General features: G+C 42.1%; 1 protein-coding gene and 1 long non-coding RNA gene across 2 annotated transcripts in view; one reads left to right on the forward strand and one right to left on the reverse strand.

Annotated features, from left to right (window-relative positions):
* The window catches only part of LOC112564278 (pituitary homeobox x-like), a 34,823-nt gene extending 19,989 nt beyond the window's left edge, over window positions 1–14,834 (reverse strand). Inside the window, exon 1 of the mRNA XM_025238979.1 lies at window positions 12,756–14,834. Coding sequence (XP_025094764.1) covers window positions 12,756–13,101 — 346 coding nt within the window. The 5' untranslated portion in view covers window positions 13,102–14,834. The remainder of the gene's footprint in view (window positions 1–12,755) is intronic.
* Window positions 14,835–15,991: 1,157 nt separating this feature from the next.
* LOC112573929 lies at window positions 15,992–24,561 on the forward strand. Its single transcript, XR_003101304.1, has 3 exons — window positions 15,992–16,666; window positions 22,424–22,529; window positions 24,363–24,561. It is a non-coding gene; the product is annotated as an uncharacterized LOC112573929 (long non-coding RNA).
* Window positions 24,562–24,876: the final 315 nt, after the last annotated feature.

Consider the following 24,876-nt stretch of genomic DNA (forward strand, 5'->3'; position numbering starts at 1 on the left):
AAATAAATAAATAAATAAATAAATAAATAAGAACAAATTTAAAAAGTGTGTATGAGTCAGGCATTAGCTTCAGAAGCCTGTTTTCAACAACATTATGCCTGGATCTTAAGGTATAAGATATGTATAATGGGTAGGAGGTGGTATAAGTAAGTAAATGTTTAGCAAGATCCTATACAGACAAGTAAGTGCATTGATATTTGTGTGTGTGCGCGCGCGTGCATCATTGTGTGCACGTGAAAGAAAGAGGGTCGAAGGAGTGGAGAGCGGGGTGAGGGAGTGAGACAGAGGTAGACAATCCCCTAAACCTCTGTCCAAAGACAAGTTTTCCCAATCTGGGATCTCAGACATGCTTCTTCTGCAAACAGTCACGTGGTCCGTTTTATGGAAACCTCTCGCACGTGGGTAATTTCACGTGAAATCTTTTCCTTGTCTTTCAGACTTGATTAGTTTTCCCTTTCTGTCCTCAGTGGCAGTATGTCGGATCATTACTCGCAATGCAACGGTCTGTCGAGTCCGAAATACTCATTCTCTGCTTTGAATTAATCGTACAATAATTAGCAATCGCAGTCACGAATTCATTCAATGTTGGCACACCCAGCGTGCGGCTAGGATTACCGCCAGAACATACAACTTCGGTGCTGCCATGAATTTGAGGGTCCGGCCCTTTCCAGAAGCTTTAACTGAAGCTAAAGTGTTCTAGAAAAAAATGGAAAACTGGTCTGTCTGACCGACAGAAATGTAACGGGATTTTACTTCTACGTATGTGCTAATGCACGCGCACACACACACTCGCTCTCTTTTAACTACTTTTCTCCGAAAGTACACACCGACATAGACAGCGACAGTGTTCGTCAAATCACATCAGTGTATCATAGTGTTCGGCATCCAGCATCTAATGCTGAAAAAAAAACCAACCTGTAATAAATGGACACCCATAAAGACTCTATACAAAGTATGTAAACATGACGGGGTAGGTTTGCCCCTCTTCTATCGGCCTTTACTTGGCAGGATCGCTTTTCGATGACAGCAGTAATGCTGCTGCTGCTGCTGCTGCTGCTGCTGCTGCTGCTGCTGCTGCTGCTGCTGCTGCTGCTGCTGCTGCTGCTGCTGCTGCTTCCGATTCCGACAGAACAATTTCTCACTGCGCATCAATACACATTACGAGCGGTGAGATCTTCACGCGCCACATGCAGATGAACGAGTGTCGGCCGCACCACCGAGTGTCCAGGGTAGGGGTAGGGTGTGGGCAATGATGTTATACAGATGGATGGGGAGGGGTAGGTAGAGAATGATGGCTTCCAGTGTGTGTGTGTGAGGGAGAAATCGAGGAAAGAACTTATTTTCTCTCCCTTCGCAATCCGACTTCTTCATAGCCTGAGGTCGAGTGTGTCAGCCCGGAGGAACGTCTATGGGGCACTTAGTTGGAGACATGAAACCTATCCCTCTAGTACTCTCCTGGTCCACCAATAAATAAAGTGAACTAGACCAGAAAACGACAACAAAACAAAAATAAACTGATGTTAAAATACATTCAGAACTTCAAAACTCAATTCTTAACCTCTTCTATATATTTTTTATGAAGATACTTTTATTGCTTCTTTCTCCTTCTTCCCCTCTCTCTCTTTCTCTCTCTCTCTCTCTCTATCTCTCTCTCACGCATTCTCTCTCCTTCTCAAATCACAATTCAAAATGTATTTATCTCTCACTCACTTTCTTTCAGTTAGGTTCTCTCTCTCTCTGTGTATCTGTGCGATTATGTTTGCCTGGACATGCGTGCCTGGGTGTCTTTATGTGCGTGGGATCTTGCCTGCTCATCGATCCGTGTGAAACAACAAGTTAATGGGAAAATTTATGTTTCCTTGGCATTTCTGTTCCGATTGTCTCCGTGCTGCGGTGCTGTTGTTCCAGTGTCTCAAGCAGACAAAGCTGGCACCGGCATGGTCATGAACAGCGGTAAAAATAGCTACTGTAGCTAACACTAGCAAACTATAAATAACTACTGTAGCTAACACTAACACACTATAAATAGCTACTGTAGCTAACACTAGCAAACTATAAATAACTACTGTAGCTAACACTAACACACTATAAATAGCTACTGTAGCTAACACTAACACACTATAAATAACTGCTGTAGCTAACACTAACAAACTATAAATAGATACTGTATTTAACGCTAACCAGCTATAAATAACTACTGTAGCTAACACTAACAAACTATAAATAGATACTGTATTTAACACTAAAAAACTATAAATAACTGCTGTTGTATTTTAACATTAACACATACTATAACTAATGTTGTATTTTTGCACTAACACAAACAAGAAAAGGAACTCAAACACTAACTTCATTCACCGGCTGCATATAAGGTTTATCATGGATTAATCTAATCATCCCCGGAGAATTAAAACATGTGAATATGTTTGCAGATGTTTGTTAGTATTAATTAATTAACTTATCAAAAGCCGACCAATAAGCTTGCGTATTTTGTTTGCAAAAACTACAAATATTCCTTGTATGTGATTTATACATAATCAAAATGTTGGAATGCGACAAATCCCGTTGAAGTAGATAGCTTTAGATAAGTATATCAGCTGACACCTGCTGCCCTCATGAACTGTAATCCTATTCATTACCACTGTGGCGATAGTTTCTATCACTGAAGAGATGGTTGATCGATAGATACAATTTTCTGCCCTTTTATTCACCTCTTAATCACCCCTGTAGTCCACATATAAACAAAGCTATATATTGTACCTTACGATGTATAGTACAATGAATAAATCGGAAATCTTTCATTGAAATTGCCACAAATGTCCAGTCCACCTTATAAGATTGGAGAGGAGAGGGGAAAGTCAAATGAAAGAAAACAAACTAAAGGAAAAATTAAAAAAATGAAAGAAAAAACATAAAGTTGGTAGAGACAGAGGGAGGTTACTAAAAAAACCAGAAAGCTGAAGGAAGAAACTTGAAATTGAGGCGAAAGATGAGATTAAAAACGAAACTTAAACTCATGAAAATAAAAGAAGAAATAAATCTTAAGACGACAAGTAGATTCTCTTCAGTTATAACACAATTCAGTCGCAAGAATAACTTTCCATGAATATTGATGATTAGACAGTCAACCATCTTAAAACACTTTGCTAAGCCACATAGAACAGAGCATTATCCAACTCCATAAAACCTTGTTAAATAAATTTTAAAATTACACTGAAGAGTTTACAAAAATGGAAGTCACAGGATAAGACAAATAAAGTTTTACATAAATAAAGGTAAGCTATTTTGTTTGTAAAAAATATTTTTAGTCAATGGAACTAATAATTTGGACATAGGAGAAAAAAAACCAGCTTCGCGTTGGTTAGCTTATGTGTAAAGTCTGTAAGGTATCCAAAAATGTAGAAGAGATAAACAAGTGTCACTCGGAAAACAGAAGGGCAAGACTCGTCCAGTGTGCGATTATTATGGGAGGCTACAAACACACCTTCACCTCCCCTCCTTAAAAAAAAAAAAAAAAAAAAAAAAAACGAACATTTTGAGAAGTCGCTTGGCAAACCCACTTCCTTGTTCCGTATATCAAAATATCATGTCAATTTTTTTTCTATCGAAGATGACAAAAAGATGGAATAAAATCGATCATTCACCGAGGCTCGAGTGCCTCATAAATAGTTCATAATCGAACTTGGCGGATGGACAGAGTGTTACAGGCGTGACATGAATACTACCTGGCATGAGAGCTGCAGTGCTCCTAGGAACGATCGCAAACTTCAACCTGACTGAAACAAAGCCAGTGTTCGGAGTTACTGGAGCGAACTTTCCTAGAAGAATGAAGGGGGCGAGGTAAGGGGTGGGGTAAGGTGGGGGAGTGGGGAGCGTTGAGGTATCGCTGTTAGTACCGTGAAGTCGCAGTTGTCACCTGAAGCAGTCAGTCATGACACAGTGTGACATGTGAACCATGACACGCACATTACACCGGTGTCCCTGACTACACTTACATATCCCTACGTGAGTCTCTCTCTCTCTCACACACACACACACGCAACACACACACACACACACACACACACACACACACACACACACACACACACACACACACACACACACACACACACACACACACACACACACACACACACACACACACACAAACAAACAAAATTAAAGTTTTTGTAGGAAATATCGAGCGAATAAAAAGGCCAAGTCTTAACTTCCCGGTTTAAATTTCTTCTAAAACTTCGCTTGACTATAAGCGACTTACGGAAAGCACAACATTTGTAGAAATTAAAACTAAACAGAAACACAAAGGTTTGGGGTCAATGGTCTCTCACCGTAAACATCTTTTACATTTTATACTTAAATACTTCGAGTCCAGAATGCACGAAAACCTACAAATATTATCAGTTAGTAAGGTGGGCTTAATTATTTCTTCAGATTTTTTATTTAATCCTCATTAATTAAATAATAATTTGTATACACATGACTCGAAACTTTAAAAAAAAAGCACGTATGATTACAACAGATTCTAACAGGCTATGATTATAATAGCAGTTGTATCTCCTATCCTGTACACGTGTTATAGATGCTATGGTGTATGACTGTAAAAGTGGTTCACAGGGTATGATTTTAAAACTTGTTTCCGATTTATGATTATGAATGTGGTGAAGTGCTGGTTAATTGCTAATGCTAAATTATAAAAGCGAATATAATATTAAAGAAAACAGTTGCGCGTCTAAAAATCATCATAGATGGGATATTTGTAGTTGGCACAAAATTATTATTATTATTAATCCTTTTGTGAGCATTTATTTGTTCCCGATATTTGCACATGCCACACTGAAAAATTTTGTCATCAGAAATTTGTTAGTCTGCCGCTGACTGGTTCATGACAACAATTACTTCTAGACTGAACGACCGAGGATGAGCGAGAGACACTAACTAGTCTTTAGACTTTAAACTTTATTCAGTAGTCTCGTACCTATGACTGAGCGGAAGAAGAAAGAAAAACAATTATAGAACTCAATTGCAGATGTTTGTTCATTTTTTGTAATAGGAAAAGAGAAATATCTGACAGAAAAATTCAGTTATAGAGAAGGCGGTGCTATTAGAACTTGAAAAAAAATCGGCGCCATTCTTCATTTCAGTTTTTCCTCGAACGCTGTACATTGGCGAGATATATATATATACCAGTGTATAAAATAACTTTAACAGCAATATTTACCAGTCTGAATAACATTTTGGCTTTTATATTTATTTATTTTTATTTAGTTTGTTTTCGTTGAAATGTTACTACTTATTATTGCCGTCTCCGCTCAGTTTGCAAATTCTTTATAAAGACTTGCAAATTTTCTTCTGTCGCCTTTCGCAGTTTTGTCGGTTTCGCTTAAATACTTATTTGCATTTAGCACCACCGTTCAACACAGTGCCATGATTTAGTGTGTAAATTTTAAAACTTGGGCTTCATGGTTACTCAATTTAAGCAACCATCACCTCCTTATTCTTTGTTTAAAACTAAGCTTAGTTGGTTTAGACGAAGTTTCTTCCACGAGATATTTATTGTCGGACTTTTATATACACACACACTAATAGGAGTAAATATATATTTACACACTGATAGAAGTATATGAAAACATTTCTACACACACACACTTTGCCCTTTGGTGAGGATGGTTGAAGTTTGTGCTGTTCACAAGGAATACATTCTCAACTGTAATGGGCTCGTGTTCCCCGTGTGCAATCTCTATATCATTTCAATCTTTACGGGTTCCGTGGTGTGATTTATTCTGGGCTGATATCAGCGACACAAATGGAGCTAATAAAATAAAAGAATATCAGAAGCAGATGGACTATGAAAAAATGAGAGAATGAAAGAAAGAAAAAAAATGAAACAAAGCTAAAAGAAATAACAGAAATACATAAAGTATGCCTACTGTACCATGAAAAGGTGTAACATAACCATTGTCAGGCAAAGAGTTTTAAAAAAATCCCCAAAACCTAGGTTTCAGATGTTCACAGTTTAAACACAAGGTCGAAGTTCAGCGAAGCAACGGATCATGAAGCTGTTGTAGTATATGTTTTAAACCCTTACACCATCTGTCCATCGGTTACACTATATGTTAATGTTTTTGTGTGTGTATTTTTGACACCATGTGTTCGTCTAAATTCTCTTCGGAGGTCGTGTGTACAGACTTACTAATATACTGTACAGCTACAAACTTATTTTTCACAAACCAACACGCTCGTTTGCTACATCGCTGTATACTCTACCACTACAAAAATAAACTCTTTCTACCTATACCTTGCTACAGAAGTTATATCTTATAACAAAAAATATTATTCAAGGTCTTCCCTCTTTTTCTTGTGGTTTATTTTCTGTTTTCTGTTTACAGAAACAGAAAATGGCCAACTGTAAAGGTTTCAAAAACGGCATGGAAAGAAAGTTGTCAGCAGTTTGTTGTCTCCAGGTCGAGAAAAACTGAGCCTACCATTATACTTATCTCTTCCTACCTTCATGTACATGTGTTTGCTGAGTGGGCAGGAGACATTTCCCAGTCACGCGCCAGCGCGTGTTGGATATTTTTAAACAAAATGAACGACGCCTTAAGCGATGTTGACTTCATCCACCTGCCATCTGAACTCTATCTTGCACACGCGCACTCACCCCAAAAATGCTAATTGGGTTAAACTCTTTTAGGAAAGTTTGAAAAGGTCATACAATACACTAAACATATTCAGCAAAGTTTTATTTTGAATTCTTCATAACTATTTCAATTAAAGCAGAAACAATGAACTAACAAAGGATCTGTTTGTGTGTCCACCAGGAGTCTTGATGGTCATGTCCAGAATTTTCTTTCCCTTCATTCTCTTGAGAAAGTGGTTGCCGAGTCAAATTTAATGGTTGCAGAAGGTTTTACCTTAGTTAACACATACGTGACCTGTTGACATGTTCAATGACTGTCTAAACTGTTGACACATTTCATTATTGTCTGTTTGAATTAGCGACACCCGTTTATTGTCCCTATGAACTGTTGATGTAAACAATTGTCATCTCTTTTAATGGTAGGGGTATATATCGTTGAATATATTTTCGATGCAAACATATGTCCAGAAGAACCCTACATGTGAACCATCTTCCATGTTAATTAGAATTCAGAATTAGTATCCAAAAGGTTTTAGGGACGTATTGCAATAGAATGATATATTTCCATGCCACTCCAGAATAAAAAAAAATGTTTAACATTTTAAATAGACTTTAAAAAGTTTTGATTGTGAGCTCAGTATGAACACCAAAGAATAATACTGGAAATTGTGACTTACAACCCGCGTTTTAATGAAATGTAACAAATGTAGATTATCTGGACTTACCATGGTTATGTTCTAGCTGCTTAGTGAACAAAGACTGTACAAAAAATGTATCAGCATCAGGACCAAGACAAGTGTTAACAAAGTAAATGAATGGTAAAGTGAGACCTAGAAACAGGGCAGGACAGAGAACACTTTAGATACTTCAAAGCTTAGATTACTCGTCACCTAACTTGTGCTATGGTTTAAAAAACAAAAAAACTGCTACACCATCCCATCGTTCATCTCAAATCTCGTCTTTACACACTTTGCCGAGGCGAAAAAAAGCCTCGTTGAGAGAGAAAAATCTGTTCCCTATGCAAATAGCAAGGCCCATCCAGCACCCGGAGGAAGATCCGATCAATCGTTCACGTTCTCCGTCTGCAGTTCAACGGCTGAGAAAGTGCAGGAGTTGCCTCCGGGTGTGATGCATTGAAGTCGGTGCACTGAGGTGTCCACTCACCTTTCTCTCTCTCCTTTCCTTCACCGAACATGCGCGCGAGCACACACACACCAGTCTTTCACGCTCAAATGCACACATGTGTTTGAACATATGCCTAATCACCCAAACGCTGTGATTGACAATTCTGTAATCCTTAGTTCTTATAGGTATAAACATTCTAAGTCACCCTTGACATTTTATCACCAATGTAAGTCACCTGACGACTGCAGCGTTTAGAAGCTACTTTTACACCTGAGTCTTCTCGCCCCACACACCTGTCACCACACTACTCCGGCCCTCGGGCCTCTCTCACAAGAAAGCGATTGTGTTCAAGACTTATATACTCATATTAACCGTAAAACCGTGACAACAACAGACAACCAGTCTGTGACAATCAGCGTGCCACTCGCCAACGATGTTTGTGTTCTCACCGAGCACAGACGTGTGAAACACTGACACTGGCACTGACAGTCACTGCTGACGCTCAGATCACCAAGGGGCCCTCCAGTCAACACAAGGTAGTCTAACGGTCAATCACCGGCACGGAGAAGTCACTGGTGGATTCGAACTGTCCCCAACGGCAGTTTAGCAATTCAAAAAAAAAAAAAAATCATCATAATCTGTGAACAAAGTGCGAGGACTCTGTAGCCCTAAAAGTCACAGATGACTGGGAGGCCAATGTGTATGTAACGGTGCATGTGTAGGAAGGGGGTGAAGGATGGGGGATGAGACGCCGATTGCTCGGAGATCGATCAGTCCCTTTGAAGCTGACCGCTAGGAACAAAAGCAGTCAGGCTTCGTCGCCTTCTCCGGGACTTGGTGTCACCCTTCGCGCCCCTCTTTTCCCCTGGGGCTAGGACCTGGTGTATCCATCCCTTTGTGCCTACCCCCTCGTCGGTGTTGTGACTGGGATAAACCGTTCTATTCTCTCCCCCACCTCTGTCTCCCCAGCCCACTCCCCAGCCCCATCTCCTGACCTTGGCTGCCCCCCGAGGTTGCGCCCCTCAACAGTTGGGAGAAGAACGATAACCAGTCCCTCTACCTCCATACACACAAACATTCTCGATCTCAAAATCGTGCACACAGGCGGACGCACTAACAAGACCATACAGACAAGCAGACACATCTCTAGTCACACCCACACGACCCCTAAGGGACGTTCGACACCAAGTTTCGCAAAGTTTTAAATAACCATCTTGTAAAAACTTTTCCAAACATAGTCTACCCTTCGTGTGACAGTTGTCGGGTGGAGACCACCCCTAACACCACACGTCCCACTGTCACATCATGCAAGTCGTGGCGCAGGAAATGGTGGCTAAGCACAACCGTCGACGTGCAAAGCTCGGACATTTGTCAGCAACTCACCTCGTGTAACGCTCGGCCTGACATCACTGCTAACGGCCCGCAGCATCCCCCTGCTTCTTTGATGTGTCCTTCAGCTCTTACTTTAAATCCTCCGACATAATTCAGTTTTCAAGTCTAATCTTGACCTGTGCACACTGGCGCAGGTTAAGATCGTAAAGAATTATTTTTCTTTATTTGTGTGTGTGGGGATGGGGAGGGAGAAGAAGGTAGGGGATGGGGAAATACGTGTGAAAAACGTGGAGGATGGGGAGGAGGTGAGGGTAGGGGAGGGAGGAGAGAAAATAAGGTTACTCGACTGCAGGCTTGCATGCAAACACCTCTTTACAGACGCTGGTGTTTAAAAGAGAATTAGCAACAATAAATGCTGCAAGACAGCCCCGGCCAGCCTGGTCAGAGTGTTTGCACTCGCAACAATTCACGGAGGAGTGAGGCTCCCATACAATGTTCATTTTAGACAGTCAATTTCCACCAGGAGGTGGGCCGGAGCAGCTTCAGTAAATAAGCCTGTGTGTGCCCTCGTAATAAATCAGTGACACCATTTTGCACATCAGCAACTCTGAATTGAAATTAGTTACAGGTTGTGCGCGGGTATAAATGACACACAACCTATCTCATGACTGCCCCATGGACAAGCGAGCATTCAGTCGAATCCCTCCCCTTCCCTCCCCCCCCCCACACAATATTCTTCCCCCATTGTCTCCTCAACCACTCGTGCAGTGGAGTGAGAGAAGGAGCGTGTCGAACCTGGAAGCTACAATATTTGGCAAATAAAATAAATAAATAAAATAAACAAACAAAAAACTTTCGCAAGAAGTTCACACAAATACCTGGCACCGATCATGGTCGACTTATTAAAGCATTAAAAAAAAACTGTTAACAAAAAAAAAGAAAGAAAAAATAGAAAAAATAATAGCATTGGCCTGCAGCCACAAGCGGCCAAGTCCCGGGTGGCTCTTGTTTTAATTTACTTCATATCAGACAAATATCGGGTTACTCTAATTATGGGATATCACCACAACAGTTCGGCTTTTTACATCTCTGCCTGTGTGGAGCAATATTGGTAACAACTCGGTAAAATTTATCTTGTTTTTGGTCTCATAACATTGTGTGTGTGAGAGAGAGAGAGAGAGTGGGATTTTTTAATTTATATTTTTTAGAAGGGGCTAAGGGGCTGAACCAACAAATTCTGGTGAGCATCACCATGTCCTGCCTTCATTATTAGCTACAGAAATGAACAGTTGTATTTTACAGGTATTTTAATATTTAATGTTGTAAAAGATTTAGCCTTTCATTGCTAGTCTGTCAACCTTGATTACTATTGACAACATTATCTTAAAAAAAACCCTTCTTTTGTAACAGGAGTGGGAACTGGGCCACGTGTGACACCATTCAAGAAAGAGAAAAAAATTAGGGGACGGGGAGTAAAGTGACACAAAAGTGAGAAAACAGTCATGGTTACTTCAGTCATGATTAATTTTTTTTTTAATTTTACAGTTTAGACTGTGCAACAATGTTTACAATTGTCTCCTGCCACACATTCAGGGTACTTTCCTAGCTACCCGCTGTGTTCATTGTATGTATATTAATAATAAAGATACAAATGTTCTACATACGAAATTATTTATTAGTAGGAATAGGCAGATGTGAGACTATTTTATTTATTTATTATTTTTTTTATTTAGTTTTAGTTTGCTGTTGGTATCACTTATATTTTTAATTTTATTTCATTTATTTATTGTAATTCTCGATGCATTATTAAACTAATGTTTTTATTCAGTGTTTATTATCTTCTGATATTTTTTCACCTTAGCGCAGCATAAATAAACCTGTAGCCAGTAAAACAAACGGTCACATGTTATTATTTTGCACATTGTTACAATTCACATCATCTGCTAAATGAAGCGGTCGACGACTTAATTTTGCACATGCCGACATGAAACATAAAACTGAGGGCAGGCTGCATGTTGTTGTCACTGTTTGTTGCTGGTGGTGTAGAAGTTGTACAAATGAACAACAGGACAGCTGACGCCAAACGTTTGTTGTTGTTGTTGTTGTTGCTGCTGCATCTGTGCGTGTTTCACTTTGTTATCCTGTGACAATCTCGCGGGTCACTCTCCCTTCACGGTGGGAGGATTACATGGGATGATCATGTTATTTTATCATGCGTTTTATTGACAGCCAAACGCACATTAGCAAGAGGAGAAAAAAAAAATCAATGAATACTAGGGCTTGTACATCAACGAGCTGTTGTTGTTGTTGATGATGATGATGATGATGACTTTCTTCTTTTAAAACTTTTTTCTTTTATTGCTTCTAGTTTCCTTCTAGAAAAATAGTTAAAGACCTCAGTGGCTATCATACAACAAAGATGACAGAATGTAAAATTTTCTTTAAATGCAAAATAATGTTTTTCCATCACTCTATTTCTTTTAACACTTTTAAAATAAAAATTAAAAAAATGAAGCAAGAATGTAAGGCGCTTCACATGATGCACCAAACATTTATCATCATCATTATAATTATCATCACCATCATCACCATTACCATCATCATCACCAGCATCATCATCATATTACCGCGGGTCTACAACAGTAAAACAAATGTCCCATCAAACATTTTTCCCGATCGGGTATTGTTGTTGGGTGGTGCAGTCTTCAAACCGAGGCTGCCCCCACCCCATCACAGCTTTCCCCCCACACCCTCTTCCTTCCCTCACGGTGCCTCATGCCTTGTTTTTCTCTCGCTCACACAGCCGCAGTAAAAAGGTTGTGACATGAGTCATCGCTTCATCATCTGTATTGGAATGATGGTCATTAACGAAATGAAGTGTCGCTGCTCCCCACCAACCCGACGAGGCCCGTCGGTCGTCTGCCGCGCGGCACAAGACGCCAGCAGGACCACCACCTACAGCGCCACCACTGCGCTCTCCCTCCTTTGCCCTCCCCCTCCCTCAAAAAAAAAAAAAAAAAATACACAACAAAAAAACAAAATAACAATATTCAACAAAAGCTGGGCGCATGCTGCTTGACCATCTCAGGCGATTATCATCATGTTGGAGAGATGGAGTAGATGACTGGTCTCTCACTTTTTTTCCAGCAGTTGTTGATAGAGGCAGGACTTGATGGGAGGGGGAGGCGGATAGACTGAAGAATTCAATTTTTTTCATCTCTGAGTTCACTTTACCGGCATTTATCCTCCCTCTCTCTCCTTTTCTATCTCTCTCTCACACACTTTCGATGCTGTTCTAGTCTTAAGGAACCGCGCATGCTGACACGAGGAGCCGATACGTTCGCCGCACGCGACCCTTACACGCGCCGTAACGGACTTCGATCGCGCGCGGGGCGGTTCATGCAAGGATCGAACCTAGCTGCCAGCAGTAGCAACATCAGTTCTCCCTTGTGGTGTGTGCGTGCATCTCCTGAGAGGAAAGTGGACGAGATGTCAGACAGGCCAAGTCTTACAGAGTCTCGGAGCGTGTAGGGTGTACTTGACAGAGAGAAGGGAGGTGGGAAGGAGGGGTAGGTGGTTAGTGACTTGACCAGCTTTGAGAGCCAAGCTCGCGCGTGCGCGAGCCCAACTGTGCCAGGTAGACAAACTTTTAGCTTACCTGTCGACCGGTCGGCTGGCGGGTCCGCAGAGGATCCAGTGGATGAAAGGGAGCCCCTCTGCTGACTGGAGTGGCTGGTGTGGCTAGAATGGCTGGAGTGGCTGGCATGGCTAGAATGGCTGACGTGGCTGGAATGGCCAGACACGGAGCTGCCGGAAGGGGCACCGTGACTGTGATGATGGGAGGAGGGGAGGGCACCGCTATCCCCGACGACGGAGCTGGAGGCGGGAGGGGTGGAGTCGGCCAGGTGGTGCATGGTCATGACGTGTGCTCGCGCGCCGCTGCTGTCCGGGCCACAACCGGCTACCAGTTCTTCCAGACACAGATGGTCATTCAGCGAGTCCATCTAGGGTTGTCTGCGGCCACAGACAGTCGTGGCACCAGCACTGTCTCTCTCTCTTTTTTCTTGATTCACGATATTGTTGTACTAAACACGCAAATCACACACTGCACCACACACTGTTTGTAGTAGTCGCTCAGATCTTTGTGGAGGGTTGGGCGGGTGGACAGATGGAACTCTAGTGTTCTTCTTGCTCACTTCCTCGATGAAGAATTATCAGACGGAGAACGCTGGTTTCTCTGGTGGGCCAGTCAACATCGTGCGAGAGTTGCTTCGCCTGAAATCGAGGGTTTACACTGAAGTACTTCGTGACCCAGAAAGAGTAGGAAGGGGGTTGTGGTGTATATGTACAGGTGCAAGGAAAAGCACTGTTGTCACCTAGAGTCCAAAACTATGTGCATGTCTCATGGTCCTATTGCGGAGTGATCGCACGCTGTCTTTCAAGTAAAGGTGTTTGGAATATAATGCCTGGTGGAAGCTTGCAAAAAGGGGAAGACAAAAATCCCACGAACCTACCGAGCGAGAGGAAAAGCTCCACTCCCACCTCGCACAGCGCTATTTCCACTTCGACCTTTCACCTGTTACTGTGTCAGCGGCAACAGTCCGCGGCGAAGCGCTCGCTTCTTCTCTCCTTGTTGTTGTATGTCGGCCAGGTGGTCACTGTCGCCACTCCAAGTTGCTGACGCTCCACAGTGTGAACATTAAACAACCAGCCTCGATAGTAATTCGCTGATGAAAGCAGTGACGGTTGGATGATTAAAAACAAAATTCTTATTGAGGAATCTGTCGCTCTTGCAGTGTAAAGAAGTTATGCAAACTGCTAACGGTTCTCTCCTAAATTTGAAAAAAGTAAAAACCTTCGAAGGAAAGAGAGACAGAAAGCCACAAAGATCCTCACTTTGTTCCTCTTAGCGCATTGACTGTGTGCAGACTTCGGAGGAGTCCCAGGTGTGCACCGTCAGGAACTGGAACTCCCAACACCTTCCGCTTGGTTTCGATCTGAGGACAACCGCTAGGGCTGACACACCGAGGCAACAGGTCCTGCCAGGCCACAAAACGCTGCACACAAAACCGTCGGTCGACCTGCGGGACCTTCTCGCTGACTGAAGTGGCGTAAATCCACGCGCGCGGCGAGGGAAGGGGAGGGGGATGGGGCGACCCCAGAGACAAGCTTGCTCTCGGAATCCTCCCGTAGACTTTTGTCGTCAAGGCTGGCCGTGTGTCCGTGCACTGAACGCCTTCGTTGCAAGCTCTTTAGGGCGGTCTTGCTTTTTTTTCTCTCCTTGTACACTCACACACATACGCACGCACACACACATACACATACACGACGGCAGCAGCAGCAGCAGCGACGACGACGACAACAACAACAGCAACAGCGCCGTCAATGGGGACTTTCCGCGTGAAGCTCAGGTCTTGTCGGTGTGTTCCGAAGCAAGCACCCCCCTGAATGTAGTGGTGGCAGTAGTCAAAAAGTAGCTGCAGTAGTAGTAGTAGCACTATAGTCCCTCCGTCGCGGAACTTGCATACGTATGTCGACGACGAGCGAGCCACGCCGCTATGAGGGACCAGGCCGGCTTTGGGCTATGAACAACGGCGCGCGCGACTAGGCCAACCGGACGTAAGGCCGAGCCTGCCTGTGTCTCCCTGCGAGCTCGGCCCGCCTGCCCCCTTGCTAGGATCGCTCCGCCGAGGGGAGGCGCCTGGAGCGGTAGGGCCAGCCCTCTCGCTGTCCCCCCCACCAACTCTTCCCCTCGTCTCTCCTTCCTTTCGCGCCCCTCACTCATCTTCCCTTCCCCCCCCCCCCACAACCATCACCACCACCCACACCTCTCCTCTCTCTCTCCCCAACATCTTCGCTACGCTCGCTTAGGCCGACGCTTGCGTGGTTAGGGCGAGAGAGCTGGCAGCTCGGGAACTGGTGTTGACCGTTTGGTGGTAGCAGCAACCGTTGTGTGCATGGAGGCGAAGGTTTTGTACCTGCACTACACACTTGGCCAGGCGTCGCCAGGGTGCACGAGAGGTGTCCGGCCACACGTCCCGATTGTTTTTACAATCTTGGTTGGGGGAGATTGTGAGTGATAAAATGCCACGAAGGTGTACACGAGGCTGTCCCGGTATTTCTGGCAGACGCACAACTTTTGCCGGCAACTCGGCAAGGCCTCCACATTCTAGATTTTTTTTCCAGGTTTGTGTTCAGAGGCAGACATCATAAGCTGTTTTGAAGTCTAGTTGTAGGTGTTAAAGGTCCTTTGTTTATCGTTTATATATGTAGACTGGATGAGAGACAGAAAGAAGGAATGAGAGAAGTAGGAAGATGGAGGGAGATGAGAGAATGTAACGAGAATCTTTACTATTTACACGTTCAGTTATGAAGACATAAAGTAATAAAGTAGTGGAGTATGCTAATTCATTTCTCGAACAATAGAAGGAATTTAGTCGACATCGTTTGGGTTCAACGAATAAAGCAGAATAAACACATAGGAGAGACTAATTCTGCTCAAACTAATAGCCCCCTACACACACACCACCACCACACACACCACCACACACATCATTTCACACACACTTATATCCACAGCTTGCTCATCATCTTCAAGCCCTAAAGGTCGGATGAAGTTTGCTTTAGAACAGTTTTATAAGACAGAAAGGAAGAATCCGCGATTCAGTTGTGATTTTTTTTTCTCTTTTTCTCTCGCTCTAGCATTGACTTTAGAACGGATTAAACAGTCACAAGAAAGCTTAGCAGATTTTTGTAAGCCGTCTTGTCCGCCTACCTATGCTTGTCTGTGTGACAAAAATTTTACTCTCACAATGCTGGTCTGTTTGTCCGTGGCTACAACGGGATCAAAGCTCAAGTCGCCTGTAAGCTCGCCGCCGGGATGGTGGTGTGGGTAGTGGTGGGTATGGTCGGGGTGGGGAAGCGGGGGGCCGGCTCGAGCTTTCAGTCACTGTACGTGTACAGACAGGAGGAGGAGGATGAGGAGGAGGAGAGGAGGGGGGTCGGTGAACAGGCTGCCTGACGTCACGAGGGCTTCTTATCTATAACTACCCACCCAGTCCTGCCATAGGCCGGATTGCGAGCCGGGAGTGGCTTTCCCAGCTGTCAATATAACGCTGAAGTCATTTGCATGACAGCACAGGAGCGCCAGCTCCTCCATTCTTTCCCAATAGTGTCGGTGAGTCTCGAGCTCGATAATCTATAGCTTTCTCCCTGACTGACTACTTCTCTCAGGCTTTCGTTCCCGCCCACTTTTTTTTCTCTCCCTCACTCTCTCTCTTTCTCTCGTTCACCTCCACTACCCTGTACCTTGTGGAGTTAGTGGCGGAGTGGGTAGAAGTGGCGAACTTCGCACAGTCTTCATATTTCTCTTCAAGAAATAGTTTGCCGGTATATGTGGTTTTTTTTTTTAAACGTGCTTTCTTTCTATCGAGTGGGTGTAAATGGACACGGTAATGCATCGTCACTTCCACCCTCGACCGGAGGTCAGAAGTCACCGCACATGCGCCTCAAGACTGACCATATCGAGCCCGGCGCATCAGACGAGAGCGGCGACGAAAGATAATACAAGTAAGGCAAGTCCATTCAGTTCGGGTGGTCGGACAGTCAGGGTACAGAACACCCAATAAGTTATTTTACCCTCTTGTGCACTTGCGAGTGAAAGTCCAAACATTTGCTGAGAGCTTCACAGTGCGGGTGAGAGTGTGTCAGGGTGGAGAAGTGAATCCCAGTGAATGTGAATGTGAAAAACGTTGATATATGTGAATCAGGGTACCAGATACTTGATGGCTAATAAAACATAGATTAACGATTAACGATTAACATAAAAGGGAGTAAGACAGATGCAGAAAGAGAAAGGAAGACAAAAGAGAGTAGTTCATTTATATTCTACTTATGTGATTTGTCTTTAAAATATTTCATAAACATAATTTTTATTGTTAACGTGAGTTTTCGCGTTTGTAGTGTTCTTATGCTTCAAGGAGAGAATCCCACGAAAAGCCAGGTTTTTTTCCTAAATTTTCACTAACAAAGAGCACGCAGTGAGTATAGAATGTTGAAAAATATTCTTATCTTTACCTCTACCGTGCACGCATTCTGTTACTATATCCCTCTGTGAGAGAGAGAGAGAGGGAGAGAGAGGTAAAAGAAAGAGAGATTGTCAGAGAGAGAGAGAGAAATGCAGGAAGGTGGTAGAGAAAACAAAGGAGACTAAATCAACGATAGCCTATAGAAGAAAAGAAAGCAAGAAAATTCACATTGAACGGGTAGGCAGAAAAATATGAAAATATAACCAGGTAAGAGGGAGATGCAGCTGATGATTATGACGACAAGAACAATGCAGTTGATGATTATGACGACAAGAACAATGCAGCTGATGATTATGACGACAAGAACAATGCAGCTGATGATTATGACGACAAGAACAAGGAGGGACGGCCCACCATCGCTGCTAACAAGTCTTGCACACAGTTCCCCCGACGTGACCCTTGATACCGAGGGCGTCAGAACCAACAGCTTCGCCGTTAGGTAGGGGGCGCGGCGGTCGCCACCAGCACCTCACTTTTCTTGCAGCTCGTTATGTGACAACGACCCTAATTAAGGGCTGCGATAGCCATTACGTTAAATTGTAAACTGACACAACAAAAGGTCGGCCAACTTGCCAGCGCTCTCTTGATTGCAGGGTCAGGCTACCTGTCATTAGATCCCCCGGAACCGAGGATGTGGGGGTACGAGGGGTGGAGGTTGTCATGTAGGGGCGGGGGTGTGAGAGCGGAGGGCATTTGGAAGGGGGAGGGGGAAACATTTGGTGCTTTGAAGTAAAGTAGTCAGTCAAAAATTTAAAAAAAGTACCTAAAATCCTCATACGTGAAGAAATCTGACAAATTAAATACTAAGAGTAGGAGGAATACATTTTTGTAATTAAGTATGAACATATGTAGAGTTTACACAGAGTTTAAAATTAATTAACAAGAACAGGTAGAGACTAATAATAAAAGGGAAATAAACTGAAGAACGCATTAAAAAAATAAAAATAAAATAAATGTATGTAAGGAGGATAAGGAGAAAAGAAAAAGAAGGAAGAAGAAGGAACTGTCATACTTTGAAGACTCTGCCGTTGGAGCAGAAGACGAGGTTCATCATATTAAGTATTTCCAAGACTGAAGACCGAAGTTTATTCAGTCGTTTGCTGCCACCTGGCGGCCATATTCTAGTCTTCTCGCATGTTGTTTGTTTTCGTGCCGGGGTTGTTTGGTTTTCCTCACGATCTCTGCCTCAGCGCCATATTTGTTGTTGTGACTGGTTTGTCAAGGTTGCTGCATCTGTTTTTCCTCCGCTGTTTTCTTCCCGTGTTCTAATACCTAAGACGTTTCTTGTGTTAATCTTGCTACTGGAGTACCCATAATAGTTAATGTTTGGATTTAATGTTGAACAGCTGTCACGCTGGGTATGGTGTTCTCTGCTTCTACAACCGCCGTCTTGTTTTAAAGATTAATGATGTTTAGTTTTTAGTTTTCAAAACGAACAGAATGCATTTAATTTCCAATGATTCTACCGTTACTCAAAAAGATAAAGCCTTCCACACTTTGTAACTACCCGACAGCTCTAAAAGGTATCAGTGAAGCATTTCAGATACCATTCCATTAATTTCCTTTAATATTTCTGTTATTCCTCCATTAAAATTTCAATTCACATGGTTTTATTCAATTTTATTCGTTTTTTATGTTCTGAAGCTAATCGATTTATATTTTATTTGAAATCCCTGTAACAAACCGAAATGGGCACCATAAATTTTACTGTTTAGGTTTTCTAGTATCCAGTTCTAGTTTATAATATTTTATAAGTTTTGAATTTAATCCCCGTTGTGCATTTTAATTACAATTTTCCACCCGATAAAGTTAATGGGTTAGCCTATTTAGTTACCTCTGTTCTTGTTTCCAGTTCTAAAGTTGGGATCATTCACTGATGTACACCTCAACCCCAGCTTGTTAAATATTTAGTGCGAGGGTCTGTGTTGTGCTGATTAAATTGGCATCGATAGATGTCTCCACATTTCTCATTCTTTTTGTCTGTATTTCTTGGAATTCTCAACCGTTGACACACGGCTCGCGTTGGTACAGATGACAAATATTAGCAGGAACTTGCTAAAACACTCGACAGCAGGGTTCTCATCCTCGAATATTTTTGAATGAATGCCTTTTCTTTCGTTCTTCCATCGTGCGTGTCAAATGGTTTGACTGTTTGACTGATTGACAATTAATGATTCAATCACAAATCTTAAAAAATCAGACATCAATGTAAATCTTTCTTTCAGTTGTTTTCTGTGTTTATTACTGCTGCAGATATTTTCTAGCTTTCGATTAGATTAGCGAAAACTATAGCTGTGATTAAATATCTCTAAATGGGAAATTAGCATTGAGAAATTAAACAATAAAGTTAGTAAGCTTAAACATGTATATTGGGAAGTGGTCACACTGCCCACATGGAATTAATATCTCTTCTGTCAAAAATCTTTCTTCCTTCCTCCCGTGTCTACTCTTTTTCTCTCATTTCCTATATTTCTCCCATCTATTTTTCTCACCCTCTCTCGCTCGCTTCCTCGTTTGCTCACTCGCTATCTTTGGGTGTAATGTAGAAAGCAAGACAAGGCCTGAAGTCTGGGATCATGCACAGAAGTGCCATGTCACTGACAGAAGACCACACTGTGGTTGTCATGGTGTTTTCTCTTTTCTTCAAGAGCAGTGACAAGGCTTTGTGTCCGATGACTGTCCATCAGTGACATGACACTGTTTGCTCCCAGACTTCGGCCATCGTCCTGCTTAGTCCCTCTGCGCTTGTTGGAGCGTCTGTCCAAACTGTCTTCCACAGACACCCAGGGTGAAATTGTACAGTGGGAGCAGACTTATTCGCAGGCCAACTTGTGAACATTCCTGGGTAGGTACGACTCGCGCAAGACTGTTCGCGCGGATTAAAAGTTGTCGGGAGATAAGACACGCCTGACACACGTGGTGTACCCTGCGCATCAGCCTGGCCGGTTGATAATGCGCAATAAATTACCCGTACCGTGTAGATAAGACACAGGGCACATACTTGTCTCTGCGAGGTAGCCATACGGGTACAGACAATGTAAGCGGTTGACGCGCGTGTCTTGCGCAGTTGGTAAGGAGTTCTGCGCAAAAAAAAAAATCTCCAGCAGCATGCGTAACAAACGGTTAATAAGACACGTGACTGATGAGGTTTAGTCTGCGCAATAGATTTGCAGGTAGGTACACGAGGTAGATTATCACGTATGCGAAGGCTAAACCTCAGTTAAATTATCCCCAAGATACACACCGGGAGTCGCACAAATCTGTGCCATACAAGGCAACCGTTTGGAGATGATTTTTAGACCCTGCTCAGTATCTACCATTAATAATAATAAATAAAAATAAATAAAATAAATCCTAGTTATATATTCATAAATGAACAGTACCTTGTTTTCCCACTTTTATCAAATACTATCAGTTCTCTGTACTGATTTTTGTTTAAATTATTATCCCCTCGTTATTTTTTTGTTACGCTCGACGAATTATTTACAGCAACATACATTTCAACCTTTCGATTTAAAATAATGTTTAAAAAATGTGTCCATACCGTTTATAAAATCGCTAGGATGAGCAGGTACCCGCATGAGTAAATAAAACCGCTTATTGGACAGATACCCGGCATCCATGTAGTCGACACTTTACTCAACGAACATCGTTATCGCTGTCGTCGACTCGTTATCGTTTATGACATCATGGAAGTATTCATCCTTTCTTTCCGACCCTTGTCGTGGTCTCAGTTTTGTGGGAGGGCAGCAGCGACTGACCAAACAACATCAGGCGAGTGGCGTCGCTGGGTTTCGCGTTACCAGGCGTCTGACGGCGCAGGGGAGGCAACCCAATGTTGTGGCTGCAGGGAGGCGGTAGGGGCGACACTTCATGACGAGAGGCCCTGATGGTGACAGTCGTTTGGAGAGAATAAGGGAGATGGGGAATAGGGATGAGTGATGTACGTAGCAAAACCTAACTTCTTACTCTTGCCGAAATAATGTTATTTGTCAGAAGTGTTTGATAAATGTACTGAACACAGATGCCGACGGTATGAATATCTCCTGGAATGGTAACTTAATTCTTAGGAAAGAAACACTGTTTGACAGTTATATGAAATGTTACCAAAATAGGAAAATTATTAAAAGTTTGTGTAATTTTTAATATTATTAAAATAGCACGAACCAGTTTGATTTCAAAAGCGTGAATATTTGACTGTTAGTCCCGCCACCCTACTATTGAGGGGTTCGATATGTGGGAGGGTGAAGTGTTGAGTTGAATAAGAAGGGTGTTTTACTATGGAGTAGTGAGAGGATTTGATGACCATCTGAAGACTAACCCCTGCACTATGTTACAAGCGCTGAACATTAATAAGGAGAATGGTTATTTTTAAAGTGTGCGCCATTCGAGGTATCTTCTCTCTCTCTCAGTTCTCCCCTCTTCTTTTAAAATCTCTTTCCCTCGCTCTCTCTGTTTCATTTTGTGTGTGTGTGTGAGAGAGAGAGAGAGAGAGAGAGAGAAAGAGGCAATGACAACAGCAAAGAAAGGTTATAACGAGTCAGTAAATGAGTCACCCGGACATACTGTCTAAAAGAATATCATGCACAAGTAAGTTAAAAGTGAGATAAAACCTGCGAGAAAACAGAGGGTGCACGGATTGCAGAGAAAAGCAGGAGGGGATGAAAGGAAAGTTAAAAGCAAGAAAAAGGGAGCACCACAACCCCACACCTCCTCCCAGTTAAAAGTATAAACGCAATATTCCTCTCTCTCTCTCTATCTCTCTATCTCTTTCTGTGAGGGGAAGAAAGTGAGAGTGAGAGAGAGAGGTGAAGGTTGGCTTCGGTTCATTACAATATGGTAATTCTCTTAATCTCAGCGAATAACTCTGTTCCCAACATGCAATGCAACAGAAGACTGCCTCTTACAATGGATGCAGAATTTATTGAGACATCTCATGGGAATGTTTATGTCAACATGTGTGCTTCTCTCTCTCACACTACAACTGTCTGTTAAAATCAAAATACCCTTTTGTGAAAGTTAACTACATGCAGCACAATGTTGTGTGGACCTGTCTCCAACTTAAACTTCTTTTTGTGTGACACTCGGGTGAGCCTTCTTACAGGCTAATCCAACTCAGACATGAAGGTGAGCTCAGATTTCCTGACATGGTAACAAAACATCACGGTTTCATTAGTTTATCACAAAAATGCATTATTAATATTTAATTTTTTAATTTAAATTCTTTTGAATCGCACAGGTAGATTGACCCACAACCAATGAAACAGTTTCGAAGATAAACTATTCTGGTCTTGTCCACCTTGTGAAACCACGAAAAAATGTCTTGATCATTTTCTAAAGTGCAGGTGAGAACTGTTATGCCTAATGTTTTGTATAACATAAAGAAACCAGATTTTTGTAATTATAAATGCTAATAGAATTATAACTATTCATTCGAAAATGTTCATGTAAAAAAGAAACATGCGCGATGTTGTAATAGTTTGTGTAGGTCCATGGGTTCACTGCGCAGCAAAGCTGATGGCGTGAACTTTATTTTTCCAGTTCTGCTTTCAGCGACTGATTGCAAAATCACATTTCTACTCACCCAGTCACCTATGTACATACTTTGACACGTCAGCCAACGTAATAACAGATAAAACCTTCAAACACATGCATATACGCATGAACGCGCACGAACACTAATAATCACAGAACAATCAAAACTTATAATTTACTTCCATAATGCTTAAATCGATTGCATTTTATTACTTACCAATTAATAATTTCATTATTAAACATTTTTACAGTAGATTATTGTAGTAAGTGCATTTGATAATTTTTTTATTATTACACAATACTTCCTTCTATTTTTGGCTGAAGCTAAAGACTTTTAAGCATTTCGAATTGTCACTTTTATGATCGTGCATATACAAAAAATTGCGTCATCATCATCATCATCATCATCATCATCATCATCATCATCATCATCATCATCATCAAACCGGGGAGTTATATTGCCGTTAGGCGAAGTCCAACAGTGAAACACGTGACATGTTGTTAGCAGCAGGCAGCCTATTATTTTCAGCTCTCTCCACATCATTTTTTCGGCAGTTTAGTTAGCCTTATAACACGCAGTCTCAAACTGTACTTGTAGAGAAAACAATCCGCCTGTCTGCAGAAAGGGTAAAAGAAATATTCCGACGGTCTGACCGGAAGATTTTATTTTACTCCCCTTCCCCCCGAAAAAAAGGCAAATGTGAAATAGTGGCAGGCGAAAACCATTTTGCATCCTAGTCATCCCTAAAAGGGAGAGTTTCTCAGAGTGCTTTGCACAAAGCATTAAAATTTACTGTGCAGCAAAACAATGGAAGTCTCTCCCCTTCCACATCCGCCACCTACACGCCATCGAGTCCTTTAAACGCGGACTGAAGTCAGCTCTGCCTTTAACATTACTCACAACAACAGTCCACACAATGCTAGTCTACTCGTCTTCCTCTGCAGAATCACGATACCCTCAGTTCTTTCTACTCAGATTCCTCTTTGTGTTTTCTATATTTATCTTTTATTAGTCCTCTTTTATCAGTCATTAGCATTTTGTTATCCTTCCTTCCTTCGTATGTTGTCCATGTCTCCTGACGAGCGTATGCGCTACATAAGTCACTCGTTGATTAACAACAACAACAACAACAACAACAACAACAACAACACAACAACAACAACAACAATAACAACACGCTGGTGTATTAGTACCGCCAATAAACTGTTTGGTTCAAAGGATATAAGCTATATCGTATGATTTATAGGGTACGACGACCGCCATTAGGTATAAATCGTAGATGTATAAAACATTAAAAATTTTATATGAATTATTACCACCCCGAGGTCTTACTGTATGTATTTCACATCATTTAACAATACATTGTTTTACTACTACCACTAGGTCTAAATTGTTTGTAACCGAGTATCTAAAATATTACCATTTGTACAGTCGCAAAATTGAATTTGTGAAAATTAAAAATTACAGAATATCTACCTCCTCCTCCTCCTCCTCCTCCTCCTCCTCCTCCTCCTCCTCCTCATCATCATCATCATCATCATCATCATCATCGGCGGCTGGTGTAGTGGTGCGAGTCCACCACACCTGTGGGCGCCCACCTGTAGCGGAGGGTGATCTAACCACCACTTAATGTGTCTCTCAGCTGTTGCAGGATTACCAGGAGATTAGCTTCGTGGAAGCTCTGGACTTCGAGGGCTTTGGGACGCAGCAATGGAGGAAAATTACGACGTGAAACGAACGCACACTGAGAGTTCGATGTGAGCGAGGACGAGTCACACACCCTGTGTACCCGAGGTGTTGCAGAGAATAAAGAGCGATCAGGGTAGCTCACCACATGTCAATGGCCGGATTTGCTTCTCTTTATGCATGTGTGGGTGAGTGCACATTTGAAAACGCGTGTGTATTTATTTGTGTGTGTGTGTGGGTGTGTGTGCAATAAATTTAAAAGAGGCTTTAAAATAAACATTCACACTTCAATAAAATAAATAAAGACTCCAATTTTCTTTGAATACGACTGAGGACGCTTCAAAAATCCTGAAATATTTCTCTTCTGAAATATTTATTTTAGTATATTTTTTCTTCCAAATTTATAGACAGCTGCTGCTGTGTTTTAGAATTAATTTCAGTTTCTTTATATTGTCGTTAAGTAGAGGAGA

This window comes from Pomacea canaliculata, linkage group LG1 (genome assembly GCF_003073045.1).
Source record: "Pomacea canaliculata isolate SZHN2017 linkage group LG1, ASM307304v1, whole genome shotgun sequence".
Classification (NCBI taxonomy): domain Eukaryota; kingdom Metazoa; phylum Mollusca; class Gastropoda; order Architaenioglossa; family Ampullariidae; genus Pomacea; species Pomacea canaliculata.